Genomic DNA, 17,451 nt, shown 5'->3' on the forward strand with positions numbered 1-17,451 from the left:
GATCGGAAGAGTCGCGCGTGGACTTTTGACTACGCTGCGAAACTTGAAGCTTGACTGCGTACTGTCACTTCACTCATTTAGAGATTGTTATGCAGATATTGTTCGTTAACAACTATGGTCTACTATAGATATGACAAACACAGCAGTATAGAGTCGTGCGGATAAAAAAAGTACAAAATTAACAGTCCCTGATACTTAAAAGGAAATTAGCGTCCTAAGCTTACTCTTTCGCAAAACTCGTAGTATTGGGAGTTGGTGTCCCAACGGGCGACGGCTCCCCTGTAGACCTCGACCCCGACCCACCGCCAGCCCCCGGAGCTTGTGGAGGACGCCCAGGAGAGGGCTGATTTTTGCGTATCACAACAAACGATTTGCCTGGCGTAGTCGTCGAAGGTGGAGGAATATCTAACAGTTCAGAAAGAACATTTTCCTCATCCTGCGAACGCGAATTATATCCTTCGCTACTGTGTGGGCGATTTCGTCTTAGCTTATACCAGGGCTTTTTCCTCGGCTGATCAACAGACGAACGAGAATCTTCGCTCGCTGCTGCACTATGTCGATATGAGGTTGGAGGAGGGGCAGAATCCAATCTCGTACTTCGCGATGGAGGTCGAGAACCACCAGGAGGTCCAACAGCAGTGTTCGTGGAAGGTTCGTTGTGTCGTCTCATTCCTATAAGCATACCAGGATCCTCGATAATCGCCGTCTGTGACTTTGTTCGTACATGGAAGGGTGCCATTGCTCCGGGGGGCAACGAATCTTGGTTGGGCTGTTGTCTAAAAGCAGAAGCTGAAGAGACCGAAGGTGGAGGTGATTCATCATCAAAAGCTGCGGGTCTGGGTAAAGTAGAAGCGCTATGATTCTCCGGTGCAGTCGCGCGAATGGGGCTGGGTCGTTCCATTGAAGGGAATGTGGGGTTCGATTGGTTAGCACCCCCGCCAGTGATAGCATAAGGAGAATCAATATGAGCACGACCACCGCCAACGCGAGAAAACCCTGAGGCTTTAGCTGGGGGAGCAGTTTCCTTTACCGGAATATAACCACTCTGTTGACTTTGAAATGGTTGCCAGGCGCCCATAATGAATCCCGGCTCATCATCACTTTCTTCTTTATACGGCCTCAAGGCGTGCTCGGGCTTCAGCACAGACGGTGGAGGACCCGAATTAAGGGAGCCTTTTCTAGAGTCACCCGTGTTCATAGCTGCCAGCCTCGTCGGAGCGGCATACGATGAAATATCGGAATCCCTTTGAGATCGTCCACCTGTGGTAGACGCTTTTTGCTTGTACTTGTCATTGCGGCGGCTCCGGTAATGTCGCCTCGACCCACAACATCCCAATAGTCCACACGCCCCAAACAGGCCACCGTCGACAACATGCCTACTTCTATCAAAATTGATACCACCTACAATTCGGACAGCAGCTTCCATGAGTTTCACAACCAACATCAGGGCGAGGGCAAGATAGATCAACGCTAAGATGATGAGAATCCCGTAGGCAACCCATCCTCCCGGACCTGACCCAATCGATATCTATGATTGACGATGAGAAAAGGTAAACGTCAAAAGTTATTGTAGATGTATACGACTGACCACGGGTGTTAGAATGACCAGTAGAACCGCAATAACAATTCTTGCGACGCAAAACAGGAAGCTGATAAGCCCCATACTAGCACCAGTTCCCCAAGGAAGCCATATGCTAGTGAAGAGAGCTGATGCGACCTCGATCACGAGAATAACGATCGCTTGTGCAGTTCCACTTTTCTGACCAGCACCGATAATTACGCCAAAGACGATGTTGGTCGCAAAAAACATGCTAGCGAACATTTGAGAGCCGTGTCCGTAGTGGTTATAGAGAGGGCCCAATGAAAGCAGTGTCCGCGTCTCGGCATAGAGTTTGTTTGTGGTGGTTAAGCGTACCCTGATGACGAGAATGAGGGGAACAAGGACGGAGAACACGGCAAAAGATAAAGCGGCAAGGACGATTCCGGTCAGCGACGCATTTGGGGTAGCCCGAGGCAACGTCATTTCATATACAGAAAATATGGTGACCGGTAGATGAAACAACACCAGAATCCTGACGAGGTTCCCATGCAAGACACTCGCATGAAAACCGTTGAGATCTGCTCTTACTTTCCACCATTTCCGGGGGGTAGGCCCCGAAGCTGTTGTGGCGGCAGTAAGGGTGAACCTGGACGGTGGACGGATTATCCCTGGTAAATCCCGTCCATTAAGAGACTTGCTTTCTTCTGCATTCGGATTTGGAACGGTATCAAGCATGTCACGGCTAGTGAATCCAGGACTGCGCGTGCCGGGGAGTTTCATGGCGTTGCCTTGATGGGACTTACTGATGATACCACTCCCAAGACACACCATATAATCTATGAACCAAATTACCAACGACAGAACCGTTATCGCCGCTAGGATCGAGAGGAACAGTATCAAACAGATACTGAAAAGGTCCTCAGGTCGGACGCCAACGGTATATGCAAAGGATGTTATTCCGGTAGTAGCATTGTCCGGAAGAGTGAAAAGCAAGTTGGGAGTCTTTCGATCGATGAAAAGAGGTGATTGGGGGTCGGAAAGCTGGTCCGCGAAATTGGAAGGCGGGTTGTAGACTGAAGTGGAAAGTGGATTCCACCGATGGGGGACTCCTTGAGTAAGGGTGACATCTATGACACAGGACTCGGATCAAGCTCAGCGCGCTCCGCAAAAGGAGACTCACTATAAGTAAGGGTAGCCCAAGCCGTTTGAGTGAGTAATGGATCTGTACAGAGGCTCAGCTTCTGAAGGCAAAGATTAAAAATATACTCACAAACAAATGAAGGCCACTGCACTGCAACCATGGATAAGGCAGCACACCACTGAGTATGGAACATTATGTCTCTCATAGATGGAGTGCCTAAGGAGGAGATTGAGCTTTTCAACGATACCGAGAAATCATGAAATCTCACAAAACCGGAGTAGCGCTGGTGTGATTGCAAAACGTTCTCCGCTGATCGCGCTAGCAAGAATGTAACCGGCGCTTTGTGCCCTTTCCCATAACCCTTTATCGGGTCTTGTAATTCCCCGATTCCAAGCGGAGACGATCCGCGCTATCCCCACTACCATCCAATATGCGATAGCGAGACCTACACTACCCCAAAAGATAGCTACTGCCTTTCCGTAGAGTTCCTCACCAGCAGGATCCAAAGGAGTAGTCTCAACATCCAAACAGATGAGTTGCTGACTGAACGGGTCCACTGCACTCAGACGAGTATTGAGTGTGGTTAAAGCACGAGCGCTCCCCCAAGGAATGGTCGATGAGAAAGCAAAGGGTCCTGCAGGAACGGGACAGTATAATTGAGTTAAATTATTGGGCGAAGGAAGGGGGGAAGGGGGGCGAAGAGTCGAGCAAAAACGAGAACTATTTGACCATGCTCCAAGCGTCAATACCGTTGTAGTCGTAAAAAGTGTTGCTAACGGAGGTAAACTTCAGTCAAAAGAGGGAGCTAGAGAGATTACTGCCAACACACCGAGATTACCGCCTTCATCCGAGGTATCAAGTATTTCTTGAGGAGTAGACCCAATCATAGTCAGATTAAGATAGGATTCGTCCTCAAACGTCTTGAACACCTGGCCGTACACCTTGGATATGGTGACCTTTTGTGAGGCATTTCCTCGACTGGAATCGAAACAGTCCTTGAAAGAGAGAGAAGCTGGATCCGAAAGAACGGTATTTGAAAAGAGAAGCAAGAGAAGGAAAAGGAAAAGAGCGGAGCTCATCGTTGGACGACGACTGCAGCGTCCGGCGTCGAGCAAATGCTCTTTGGCTTAGTCGTTGAGTAGAGAGGTGTGCTCGTGGCCTTACATCATTCCGCCGGTCTCAGCACCAAAGCCAAAACAATGAACAACAACGCGTGCCTACTCCCATTCCGAACGCAACGTCAGATAAGGATCTATCGGTCTGGCTGAACATCCACTGGCCATGGGCAAGGAATGCCAGCCTGAGGTTCAGTCACAAAGATATACAGCTGTTCGTTTCACTCACCTGTTGAGCAGGCAGTCCAAGTCCCGGCCGTCGCTCGTGGACCAGAGCTCTATATTCAATCCTTCCCTGCACCTGTTATGGGTCTCTCGGACTCCTCCTCTTTTTGTGGTTAGGGAGCGCCATCCATGCCTCTAAGGACCGACAACATTTCATCAAATCTACTGCTGTTGAATTCTCCGATTTTCTCTACATCCCTTGAGCCCTCGGAGCATCCTCATGCAAGCACGCTGAAAGTCAAAGGCATGCAAGTTGTTACGACCCACATCCCATTTACATTTAACCGCCCATTCAATCGTATTCACATTACTGTTCGGTGTACCTTGCCAGGGGCCCATTCGGAGATGATTATGCTGCCGCAATCTGCCTCCATGTGAACGCGACCACGACATTTTTCTCAGTCAAACGTACTATTCAGTACCTCGACGGGTATCTCAATGAACGGGTTATCTTCAGTCCGTAACACAAAGAGGCGGGAAAAGGTATCCTCACGTATGCTTTGATCTCAAAGGGAACCTATCCACATCATCCACAATTGGAACTACCTTTTACGTCGAAATAGCCTCATGTAGTATTCAAGTCGACTCCGATCTGGTATGTGCTGGAATTGACATTAAGTACACAAACTGATCAACCGCTCTACCAATGACGTGTCCAGAATCATTTCATTCTTCGACTCACTCATCCCGATCCCGTGTGTGTATCTATTCTTGTTGTGCAGTTGTCAAGTCAAAGTCGCCTGCATATTCAGTTCATGCTCTCATTTTTCCAGCTTGAATGAGAAGCCGCCAATGTGGATGGGACTGAGTTTGACTCGTTCCCCTTCAAGCAAAGATCTACATCCTCGCTGTGAATCTAAATCTATCGTAAGTACTCATCTCCCTCAGTACCCGCGTACACGGGTACAAGGTTTAACGCTTCACCCAGGTCCCTCTGGGGTCCAGCGTTTATGACCATCGATAATAACTATGTCATTCGATATAGCACTCGAACGAATGATCACTGGGTCCCGTTATGGTATGTGAGATGTCCTCTCATTTATGACGAAAATACAGACCAAACGGCCAGACTCTGATCCACGTCTTGATCCCGCAGTCCGTTTGCGACGTTCTTGATTCCCTCAAAAAGGTGTTCATGAGCACTTGGTCAAGCTTCGGCGTGTGAAGCTGGAACTGTAGGTTTCCCGCTGTATATACCTATACGGGAAGTGGCCTCTACTGTATCTCGATCTGCGTCGAAGCTCGACCGACAGTGGCCCCTCCCTCTTCTCCGAATGGCAAGGTTCTCATACAAGCACGACCTCACCGCGCACCAAAAGTTGGTCTGATAGCATCTGCTCTCTTTACGTCTGGTTCGACTTTGAACAGGACGTATGACGCATTCACCCAGGTCCTCTCCTCCAAAGCTGAAAACAAGCCTTGCCGAGCGATAATCGTCACGCTTACCCTTTACTCGTGGGACCTGAAAGTCTTTCTGCGATTCGGGAACGCAGCGGTTGGGCACCCCAAACTGAGGGGCGGCAGCACGCAGACTCCGCGATGGGAGGTGCACAAGGTTGAATATTGAACACGTCGTTCGCAAGCTAATACCCCGACACTTGAACGACGATGAGGTTTCTGGACCTCCCGGCTAAGTACCTTCCAAAATCCATTCTTTATTATCATCCGCTCCATACTGACTCAAATCAGGTACATAAACTATATACAGCCCGACCAACTGCACACGAGTTACGACGGCCGGCTAGCGGACGTCTAAGATAGAGCCAGTGGTTCTTGGTTATCACAAGATCGATATCGGCCCAGCCCTTGGAAGCTAAGAGCCCCAATTCGGATTCCTTGGATGGCAGTTCAGCCGAGATTGCTGTAGTGTGTTAAGCGAACATCTGGGACCGATGTGAATAAATAAGGATTTGTTTAGAGTGTTTCCCCTTTTGACCTCCACACCGCGCCCTTACTCTCCTTCCCTTTTGAACGAGGATATTGATCAAATAGACTAGAGGTCTGCATTTAAAGTGCGAGGAGAGAAAATAACCAACCTTCCTTGATCTCAACCATGTGACTGAAAGATTTGTCCACCCGACTGTCGGTAGTAGCTTGCAACACCAGGAACTTGGGAATAGCAACCGCCGTATTCTGCGGGAGGTGCAATATGTTTATACAGATCAGGCCCAAGATCCAGAAGCTTTTGTAAGAATCTGATCAAGGAGGAAAAGCTCTTCTCTGTTACTTGACCGACGCCGCTTTGACCCTATTGGCAACAGGGAAGAGCGGCCCCGGTCTCCGTTTATCTCCGTTTACATCATCCTTTCACACCAATCACTTATATTGCATAAATGACTACAGCTCTGTTTCAAGTCGTGCGCTTCTCTCTCTCCATGTATAAGTTGAGATCTAGAAGACATGCACAAGCCTCCGATTCACTTTAAGAATGCACGAGTCAAAAGCGCCTCTCATGAGTCTCAATTTCACTATTGTCGTGTTCTGTATTGACCCCAGCTGCAGTCAATCAATCAGCTATATGCATATTCAGTGATCCTCTTCCGTCGAGATGTTGTTGTCCTTCATAACGGTCGGCAATTCCAGTGACGACGATGACAGGAAGATCTGTCTTGAAATTGTTAACGGTTGGTTATCGAGATTCGACCTACATCATCTGATTCTTAAGTGCGTTGATTTGACTACCGTTGATCTGTTTTTACACTGCGGGGTTTCGTCCAGTGATGAATATGGGGAATAGAAGACACTAGGCGAAATAAGCAAAACATTAACGTTTTTCAATGGCTCATAAGTAGGTGCTTAGACTTCGATGACACACAACAAATGTTTAAGTGACTGCTCGAGCCTAACTGGAATAGGCCAAAACCCCTTTCTGTTCTTCTGTTCATTTACCAAAAAGTTACCTTCAAGACACATCTGCTAACAATCAAATTGAAGGATAGGGTGTTCAAGTTGCGTTAGATTGGCTTTACCTTTCCTACTCAACAAGGACGCTCAGACGCATCCGTTTGGTTCGTTCAACTCCGTCCGAATCTTGAGCCTCTCGTTATATCGCCTGAAATGAATGTTCCAGCTAAAACTCTCTTTGATAGCAAACTCCTGGGCACTTCACTCATGTCAACAGTTCCCAGTCTCGCTCGCCATGATTAATATGGGAAGACAATCGTCCGGATCTTATACACTGGTCCGTAACCCTTCCCATGTCTGGAGGTTAACTCGGACATTGAAATCCCTGATCAACGACACTTTGCCGAATGGAGGCTCCAACTCGCCCCGCCGAGTGTCCATGTGGCATCAAGATTCGCATGTTTTACTTTCCTGCATCTCTGCACTTTATAAGCATGTTCAGGTTAACCTCAACTCGTTCGCTGGATGCCTTCATCCGTTTCATTCAATCCGAGCTCATTATGTCGATGAGAAAATGCCGCCGGATGCCGCCTGCCGAGGCAACCATCAGACGCCCCGGACTACTGTTATTTCCGACGGTTACCTCTATATCTGATGTCGGCCTGGACGGTGTTAACGGAAACAAACTGAAAAAATGCTTCTCGGGCGGTTTGGCAGACCGACCATCATAATGACAACGTCGAATGGGGGACGGAGATAGTCAGAGATGTGGCGAAGGCCCCGGGCTGGGTTTCCCATGTCAAACCTCTCCATGTTAGACAGTTCCACGAACGCGAATCTCCGGACAATTGGTTCTCCGAACACCTGCCGGGTCCCTTGAACTGACATCATGTGGATTGGCTGCTCCGAAGGACGGCATCAAGGTTCCAGCCGCGGCAGTGAGTACATATTTTTGGTGATAATATCCTGCATTGGACAGTTACACATGAATTCGGAAGAATGTTCAGTTTAGATGCAACATCTTGACACCAAGTTGAGTCTGACATCAATATGAGAAAATGAAATCACCGTTAGAAAAGTCCCGCCTCCCGCGTTTCGGCCAAGCTAACGCTGTCCCAAGCTTTCAGCTCGCGGAAGTTGGAGTGGAACGACATGAAAAAGTCCCGGTCACCAGGAACCGCGGCAGTCAACATGTCCTAATGTCAGTTTGTGAACGGCGAGTGATGTGATTGAGCACTTACACGGAGTATGTATGTTAAAAATGCTACATACAGTACAAGTACATTGCATGAAGCTATTAATTGCTACGTGCTATAGTAGCATACGTCTCATAATTTATCCGGACAATTTTCAGCCGTGAAAAGCAGCCTGACATGAACTTTGAAAGGCTAAAAGTTTGCCAGAAGTAGTCGCAATGGAAGTAACTCAAACGTTGACTGTTGGAAATTCCGACCTTTGCAAACGTTTTTCCAAGTCTTCGCCGGATGAAGTTTATCTTATCTACCAACACAGCCTCCGGGGCTGGTGTCCGGGGTCCCTATCTCTATCTAAGATCTAATCGGGCAGCTCACATTCTGACAAGCAAATGGGATAATTTGTGCTCTTTTTTTACCGCACGGACGCACGACGCACGTTGACCGTCCCCCCCTCAGATAGAGCCTCACTCACATTTATGTAGTAAACAGAACTCGCCAAAATTTCCATGGGACGAGGACGGTGGCCATGAGGAACCATAGCTGGGCGGAAACGCAATTCAGTCCTCTCAAGCGCGCGTGCGCGTATGGGAAACTTCAGGTGCGCGGAATGAACGTGAGCGTTACTTTTTTCTTCCATAGAACGTTCATGTTCACGTACAAGCCTCGCTGAATCCCCCAGCTGCGATATTCGGGATATTCGCTTAGATTCTCGGGTACTAAACTGTACGTGGTGAGATCACATGTTTAACCCATGTTCAGTACCCGCTCAGTCGAGGCCGTAAGGAGTTTTTTCTAGATGAGGCTCTAGCGAACCTTAACGGAAGAGCTTGCTGTAAAGGTTTCCTCCCCGTCCCCCCGGTCAGCTGCCAATCAGACAGCCAGCGTTATTTCATGCAAATCTGGCGGCCAGTATGTATGTCAACCCTCAAGGCCTCATGGTGCGTGAGCTGAAGACATGATTGAAGCCAAAAGGGCGCCAGAGAGGTATAATAACCTGGTACGGGAGCTGTGTGGGAGGCAATTTACCCCTATTCATGTAGGTACAGCTATTACCGGGGTTCTGGAGAATCATGGGAACCCGTCGGTTTTTCACATACCACAATGGTCCCTCTTGAAGAACTTTCTGAAGGATAACGTTGTGCTTGACCTCAGGCCAAGTGCTGCTCCAAGGGGAACGGAACGTCCAGAAGATAAGGGTCGAGACGTTACGGTTCGTTTATACCGTGAACGCGAGCGCAGGAAGATAATAATAACCTCTATCTCGATCTACATACTTCTAAATGACGCGACCGTCAGTATGTACAGATCTGTTTCTAGTGCAGTACCATTTATACTGCTCCCAGCTCATACTTCTCTGCACAGCCCCGTAATTTAAAAGCGAGCTTCTATGACTGCCGTGAAAAAGAACGAATGGAATGTCAAAGCCTGGGTGAAAACGCAGGACCTTGAAAGAGTCATGAGGTCACTCAGCCATCTGAACATGAAACGCCTTTCCATTCCTGGTGGGAACGGGCAGGGCAAGTCTCTTGGAAGGAGCCGCGAGCCGGACCCTCGTTCCCCAACTGCCACTTCAATCCAGGTCGGTACCTGTGGTTTGAAGGTCGGGAAATTAAGAAAAAAAGATGACTTGCGGTGACTTCTTCAGCAAAAGGAACGACAAACGACAACCGACAAGGACAGGCTTCAGTCTACTCCCGCGAGGAGGTAGATTATACGTGAGCTGTCTTTGTCGCAGGACCTTGTTCAATGTCGCCATCCGGTCCATTCTCTTCTTCCTTCTCCTCGGAATTGGGATTCTCACTCCCTTTCATCCAGGCCCGAGCGATATACGTAAGTCCCAACCCAGCAACTCTGCTCCCGATCCACTGAGCAAGTGGAACACCAGGAATGAGACGCATGACGTCTCTAACATCCCAAAAGTCACGATGGTGGGTTATTCGGCCCTGCTCGTTAAAAACTAACCGGGTAATTACGTGCAGGCGGAAATGGAGGGGCGAAGGGACGTTCAGACTTGTTCCTGGAATGCGAATTCCGGGGTGGGTCGGATTTGGTGGAGGAGATAAGAGTGAGTCTGTCGAGTGACCAAAGTTGGGGCTGGAATCGGTGTGGAGCCCGGGAAGGAATAGGACATGGAGGGTATGTTCTACGATGGTTTTTCTATTTCCATCTACAATGCGCAAATGGTCAGTTTTGAGGTTCAGATGAAGAAAGGGTACTCACCAAACCCCTCTGCCTCACTGATATCACCAATTTCGGACCAAGCTCGGAGAGCATGAAGTAACGGTTTGTTTACATATTCTGGTGGTTTGAGACCGAATAATGTATAGATCACAGCAAGAGGACGTGGGACATTGACAGCGTTGAATTGTCTGGAGAATCGATAAACATCCGAAAGCATAGCGCGGGAAGTAGTTGTTATCATTGGATTTTCGTATCTGAATTGGAGAGGTTCTTGGCTATTAAGAAATGCAACTATTTCCCAAGGAATTCAACTCACACTAAGGAACCAACAAATGAGCTATGTGATTGAAAACGAAGAACAAGTTGTCTACACACCAGCATTAGGCTCATAAAATCGTTCAATAGCATCCTGAGACGAAGATGTTTCTCCATATACCGACTGGCATATGTCTAAGGAGCTAGCATGCAAGGTTGAAATTATCGAGAGATTTGGAGAGGGTTGGGTATCTGCCTCAGCCGGAAAGGGTATTGAAGAAAACATTGGGAAGTTTGTGCTATGAGACTGAGCTATAGAAAAGAGGGAAGAAAAGGTATGGACACAAGGTCCGTAGCGTCGATAGGTATCTTCGGGACACAACACGTGTTTCTTATTCGTTTCACCCCGCGGGGTTAGCTCCACTCAAGTGCCACAACCAAACTAATCCTCATTTTGAATCCAACAACATGCGCTATTACCGCGCAGGTATGGAGAAAAACCAAGCCAAACTCTTTTGTGCATGTTTTCTTCCAAGTAACTAAATCCAAGGCAGCAAAATATCTCCGGACCTACGAGTATTTTTTCCAGAATCAGAGCTTCGCAGTTTCCTAGATCCCAAACACCATACTCACGACCACTTGATAACTATTAGCTCGCACCACATGTGTAGTAATGATACAAGAACAGAATCCGGGTTCAATGAGGCATACCACTCCGACCTCCTCCAAACCGGCTACGAGCAAACGCAGAGCTGAAGCAAGTGAACCACTTAGCATCCCCAACCAAAGAAAGCGAAAGGGTACCCACAACTTCGACCCCCCACCACCCCGGATATTCGAAAGTAATGCGCTTTCCAGCGCAGACCCCGAAAGACTCGCATCTGGTGAGTAAAGAGTAGAAATGAGAGTCGTACAACAAAAAAAGGACCCTCAATACGTACCGCTAATATCACTAAAACTCGATGCCTCCGAGCCATTCACACTCTCCTGCTCACTATTACTCTTTCCCATAAGAAGTCCATACCTCTGCCCTATCGCACTCCTAGGCGATAGAGCCGGCGGACTCGACGGCGATTTCAGTTGTCGAGAGCGAGAGGAATGGGAATAAGACTGAGACTGAGACTGAGACTGAGAAGGACTGCTTCCACTACCAGTCGGTATCTCAGGTATAGATCCCTGTGGTGAGCTCACACTGGCACTTGCACTCGAAACACTCGCGCTCGTGCTTTGACTGGCACTAGTACTTGATCTAGGTGAAAATCCACGAGAGGCAGCATTCCCACTCCCACTACGACGTTTCCGAGGGGCGACAAGTCCCAGAGCATCGGTGGTCATCATCCGCTGAAGTTCCAAGAGTTTACGGTTTAGCGTTTCTTGTTCTTCCGCCCGTCTCTCGGCTTCTTCTTCTTTCAGCATCTCTTCATCTTCAGAGTCGCTACTTTCATCGTCGGATGTTATCGGTGTTTTGTTCTTAGTCGTTATGAGCGGCTTATGGGGATGTGTGAGACCTTGAAGGGTGAGTGTAGATGAGGAAGTCGTCGTTTTCTTCGGAGTATTGTGATTCTGGTTGTAATGAGACCCGAGCGAATTCAATCTCGCTCGTATAGTCGTCCTAGACGACCCCGTGCTCCCTCCCTCCCTGCTTGTTTTCTTCGAATGTATCGGCTGCTCCTCTAAGATTTCAAACGAAGGTTGAGTACCGCTCGTCGGACTGGTGACAGCGATATCCTGTAAACCCCTCAAATCTTCTTGAAACCGCGCATGAGCGCGATATAATAGATAAGGCAGAGGAACTTCCAGATGTGCTGCTAAACCCTTCCCTGTGCAAGACTATCTCAGAAAACACTGAATATTTACGGAATTATCGCGGTCACCCACAATCTGTCCCTCCGTTATCACTCGTTCGTGACTTTTCAATGACCTTCCATAGTATATCGGCTTTTTCGGACGTCCATTCTATCTGGTTTTCAACCAAGTAGTGAGATAGATGAGGCGGCGAAAACAACGGAAAGAACATACCTTTGGAGGGTCATTTAACGGGACTGCAGGACGGTTCTCGGGTAAACGAACTATAACACGGACATTGGGGATCGGTGGAAGTGGCATTGTACGTAAAGGTAATTCTGTGCCGCCAAAGCCGTACCATCATTGGCCCCGCCTATTCTCTCACGCTGGAACCGTGTGGCTTGGAAAACGACGGAGTTGCGCCGTTTACCCGCATCAGTGTATTTAATTGAACATAATCAAAGTAATACGGTACGACGTATTATTAGGGATTTACATCCTTCGTATAACCATACCTGGTATAAACGGGAACTCAACCTAGTACAGCGGGAACGATTTTCGAAACAGATAACGAGGGAGCTCTCGATCGAGTACCAAGTAGGGGTTGAAATTCACTGGGTGTCCGATGGTATGTAAGTAACGACTACAGTAATACTTACAATGCCAAATACTTGTACCCGCTTCCAGGAACATAATGTATGTAACTTATAAATAACTCCTTCTCGCTGGGAATTTCTCGAAGAACGAGACATGTATGTAGCAAGTCAGAACAACTGCACTTTTCAAGGGTCCTAGATCAAGCCGACGCGTTGCCGGACAGGTGAGTAGATGTTCATCTTATTTTCTAGGTCGTAATATCAAAATGATGGAATCTTAGAGACGCTGAGAGTCTGTGTGGCGTCCGGGGAAGGGAAGAGAAGGGAAGGGAAGGGAAGGGAAGGGGGACAGAGTGGACAAGTACTTGGTACTTTAACATTAACAACTTCGCCTAGCCCTTTTCTGGCTCTTGGCTTTCCGTGGGGGCAGCGATGCGACGCGACTCGGACACGACAGAAGCATATGGGCCCCCGTTCAGAAGCCGAAACGTGCCGGTGAATACTTTTTTGTATTTCATGACGGGAAGGGACCATGAGAGACTTCGGACTGAATGGTACAAATCCATAATTGTCTTGATTTCCCCAAGGAATATCGGACACAAGGGTTCCTGTTATGTAGTCGTCATCATTGACAAAATCACCCCCGGTGATAAATGGGCACGTATGGACATGTGTGTGGCGCTTCGAACGCAGCTTTCAAACCTTTAAGGATGTTCAACAGAATGAGTATGGCCTGTCGTTCAACGAAATGGTTCAGAAACAATCGAACTTCAGGCTCGTACCCGAGTCCGCCGACACGAGGGACTCGAGGCGAAATGTGACCCATCCCGGGAATCTCGCTTCCGTCGAAATCTCTAAAACGCGAGCAGAACATGAGAATGGGGAGCCAAAAACTACTTACCGGAACTCAATTCTAGGCACTGGGTTGTTGCAGGATAAACCAATTCAGAATTTAGGGTCAGCGCTCCAGGACACAGTCCCACGCAAAAAGCACGTCGTCGCATTGAAATCATAAAATGGTCGTTCGAGGACAAGGAAACATCCGGCAATGTTGCTAGAGGAACTTTCATAAATTTGAAAAGAATGTGAACTTGAGCGTTTCCTGGACTGACCACCTAGAAACAAATCCACTTGAACATCGGGACACGTACAGCGACGCTTTTGCTGTCGTCCGCCTCAAACAACAGGTTAGATTAACTCCCCTGGTAGTGGTGGTGAACCTGAAGGCCTGACATCTGCCTGCCGAGGTTTGTCCAAGTGTTCGATAATTGTTATCGACGATGACGGACACGGTGCACATGAGATTAGAATTGGAATAAAGGACACTTACAGTTGCCTGACGTTTCTAGGGACGAGTACAGAGACGTTTGAATGGATCTTGCATGTCGAACGTCCAACGAGACGAAGAAGCACAGCAATACTGCTCCATCGTAGGCTCATCTTCCCGATGTTTTCAATGAGTTCCCAAGTGGTCCTCACTGGCCCTTGGAGGTAATCAAGCCATGCGATGCGGCGGATGCGTGGCGTACAGGTACAATTCGGTCTTTCTTTGCCTTGAATCTTTTGAATGGTGGGAGCCCTTGAACCGTTTTCATGCAAAGGGCAAATAAATAAAATAGACACGTACATTCGGGATTGAGTTGACCTCTATACGAACGTACTCAATAGCAACGACGACACCGCGTAGCGAAAGGAGATTACCATCGAGACGAGTGAGAATTATTAGTTCGCTTCCTGCATTCAGGCGACCACTGGACATATGATATGTCATTAGGTATGGGTATACAGAGTTGTTGCCTTGAGACTCACCTGTCATCGACTTTTGAATTTGGAGGAAGTCATCGAACGAAGCGTTGTTCTATATTTGGTATCCCAATGTCGCATGCCTTGGCCGTCTCCCAGTGAACACTTGATCTACATATTTGAGAAACCAAGCAAGGAATGAGAGAATCCAGCGTGAATCCATTCCCAAATCAGCGTCCTCTTACCATTGTTAAGGAGATTAGGATCACGTACGGCTTATGGCGTAAGTATGAGTCGCCATCGCACTGCGCACTGCGCACTGCTCCTGAGTGACTTTTCATAGTACGCCTTCGAAAATGAACCGTCGCTCGGATCCATGATATATCATCATCGAAGCTCTTCAAAGAATCCCGATGTGGGAACTGAGTACTGCAGTACGTGATTCTTGAGGCATCTCTGTTGACTCATTCATGACCTGCGTCACAACTTGACAATGACTTGTGGTTGAGCTTCAAGTATAGATCTATTTAGTACGCAGCAGCCAACCATCACTTCTGGAAAGTCCCTAAACAACGGAACCCCTCACGAAGCGAACTGTTGCTTTGACATCCTGATCAATGAACAGCGAGCTATCTTCAAAGATCCGGTGGGAATATGAATGAGCCTTCCCCGACCCTTGAAACCTGGCTTGAAACGCGTCATGGCATCTACAATGAAAAATGAGGTTGATCATGAGTCACCGCAGCTTTGACATGGTCAATTCAAAGAAAGAAAGCAACCTTGGTGCAGTCGGACGCGGAAAGCTCTAGAAGTGAAGATCCTTACTTGGCTTCAGACTCAACCTTAAGCTCGAGATTTCCCGGTCGTCAAGTAAAAAGATATCCCCTGAAAGCTCTACGGGTCAGATTTACTTCCATGTAGAATCTAGATGAGAATCAGTATTCCATCAGTATAAATGGACTCCGAGCGGGGATTGCACGGGCAAAGCGGAATATAGAGCTATAGGGCAGTTCGGAAAAGATCGACTGTTGAAGAAGTTCAATTGCAAGGGCAGTGCGTACGAAGTGCAAGTTTGATGATAGGATGATTCAACGTTCAACATCCACTTCCGTGCCACAAACCTCGGAGTGAACGTACAGAAGTAAAGCCATGAAAATAGCAGATTCGACCACTGTGTGCCGCCCCAGAGTGTGAGCGGAACCAAGAGAGTGCTTTTGGTTTTGCGGGCAATTTGGAACCACGGAGTCTGAAGGCAATTAACACCGCGTGCTTTTTCCACGGTCCCGGGCTACACGTGCGAGTCTAGGAAAATTAAAATATTAATTGGAACTCGGGCTCCGGCGACTCAAATGTATAGCCTGAAACGACTTCCTTTCCTCTCCACACACCTCCCATCTTTTCCCACTTGGTACAAACTGCAAACGGCGAAGACTAGAGTTCAAACCTTTCTTTTCCCATCATGCCGCAACAATCCGAAAGGAAGGTGAAAATAACCGTCCCAACCCAGCCTTTTGGCAAGAACGGGAATAGAAATATATGAAATATGAAACATGAAACACACACCACACACACACAAGTTCCTTCGAACGAACCACCCAAAGGAAGACCATCAACACTGGAAGATCAAGCTATCATGTTCGAAAAGATGAAAGGTGGAAGATATCAGTCCTTGTGACAATTGACACTGCCCAGCGGCGTCGACGTTGATTCTTTGGGAGGTGAGTGAATAGATGGGTATTCACCTAGGATATACTAGGAGTGGAGGTGTGCGGGTTCTTTGGAAAATGACACAAACTGAATAAGAGTACGTTATCTTCATTTCTACCTGTCACGTATTTCCAGAAACAACAGCCGCCTCCTTTACAACGGTTTCTCAAAGTCACGTCTTCGACTACGAGTAAAAAAACAGTTGGAAAGCAAGAACGTTATCGGCTTGCGGGAGAAGTTTGACCGGTCGATTTGGTATAACAGGTACGGTTATTCCTTTCCGTCGTCCCGAACGAGCGTGAGTAAAATGACCTGTTTTTTCTTTTCTTTGCTGTAAAGCAGGCTGTATAGAACCCCTTACCTTTTTGGCACGGACAGCACGGCAAGGGTTAATTCAGTAAAAAGTCATAATACGTAGCAAGAAGGAAAGTTCTTTCCAGATGCCCCGATGTCTCCGTTCTCCGACTTGCCCTCAATGGCCCCACTTGAACTACCGCTAAGCCTTGTCCTTTCTCAAAAAAAAAAAAAAACACTGAACGAAAAGTATGTCGAGTTCCACAAAAGTCACAGTGCTATCGCCGACCTCTTATCTGAAGAGCTTATCATACACTTACCCCACACGGGAAGGAAGGCAAGAGGAGCCTGACTTGATAGGCAAGTCAGGCTGTGTACATGTTCAAGTAAAAAAAAAAAAAGCGCTTTACGACCGACGCAAGACTAGAACCCTCTCTTTTTACGGAAGGGCAAGACCGGGGAAAAAACGACATATGCAAGTACTCGGGAACCTGGTGACGTGGGGGTTTTGGAGGGGGACGGACCTGAAGTCAGCGTTGAATTCATTCACTATAAACACCGAAATTACTCCTCTAGTTGGGTTCTTTTTACTCGAGTTCACGGCTTAGGCTGTAGTGGGGTCAACTAGGAGGGAGAGGAGGTAACGGAGAGTAGAGGGCGGTGTATGGATAATGAAAAAGACGGAGTGAATTGAGATTGAACGTTCATCAGCTTTGATTACTTTGAGAGGGGATTGACGCTGGACGCTGCCTCACGGTATTAACGTCCGTTTGAAACTTGGATGACGGATTGGGGTTAATAGGTTTGGCACTGCTAAGAGCCACTGCTA

The 17,451-nt window shown here is 47.8% G+C and overlaps 3 protein-coding genes across 3 annotated transcripts; all 3 read right to left on the reverse strand.

Moving 5' to 3' along the window:
* Nucleotides 1-220: 220 nt before the first annotated feature.
* Nucleotides 221-3,760, reverse strand: E1B28_004761 (uncharacterized protein; the record flags this gene model as incomplete). The annotated part of the gene is made up of 6 exons (XM_043149280.1): nt 221-1,528; nt 1,589-2,667; nt 2,721-2,762; nt 2,811-2,897; nt 2,950-3,453; nt 3,511-3,760. 6 exons carry the CDS (start codon nt 3,758-3,760, stop codon nt 221-223), a joined length of 3,270 nt encoding a protein of 1,089 aa, XP_043013884.1.
* Nucleotides 3,761-9,770: 6,010 nt separating this feature from the next.
* On the reverse strand, nt 9,771-10,865 carry E1B28_004762 (uncharacterized protein; the record flags this gene model as incomplete). The annotated part of the gene is made up of 3 exons (XM_043149281.1): nt 10,559-10,865; nt 10,282-10,496; nt 9,771-10,228 (listed from the first exon to the last, which is right to left on the reverse strand). Exons 1-3 carry the CDS (start codon nt 10,672-10,674, stop codon nt 9,771-9,773), a joined length of 789 nt encoding a protein of 262 aa, XP_043013885.1. The 5' UTR covers nt 10,675-10,865.
* Nucleotides 10,866-10,927: 62 nt separating this feature from the next.
* E1B28_004763 (uncharacterized protein) lies at nt 10,928-12,603 on the reverse strand (the record flags this gene model as incomplete). Its single annotated transcript, XM_043149282.1, has 5 exons — nt 10,928-11,249; nt 11,306-11,378; nt 11,439-12,317; nt 12,376-12,457; nt 12,517-12,603. 5 exons carry the CDS (start codon nt 12,601-12,603, stop codon nt 11,195-11,197), a joined length of 1,176 nt encoding a protein of 391 aa, XP_043013886.1. The 3' UTR covers nt 10,928-11,194.
* Nucleotides 12,604-17,451: the final 4,848 nt, after the last annotated feature.

Source organism: Marasmius oreades, chromosome 2, assembly GCF_018924745.1.
Source record: "Marasmius oreades isolate 03SP1 chromosome 2, whole genome shotgun sequence".
NCBI lineage: Eukaryota > Fungi > Basidiomycota > Agaricomycetes > Agaricales > Marasmiaceae > Marasmius > Marasmius oreades.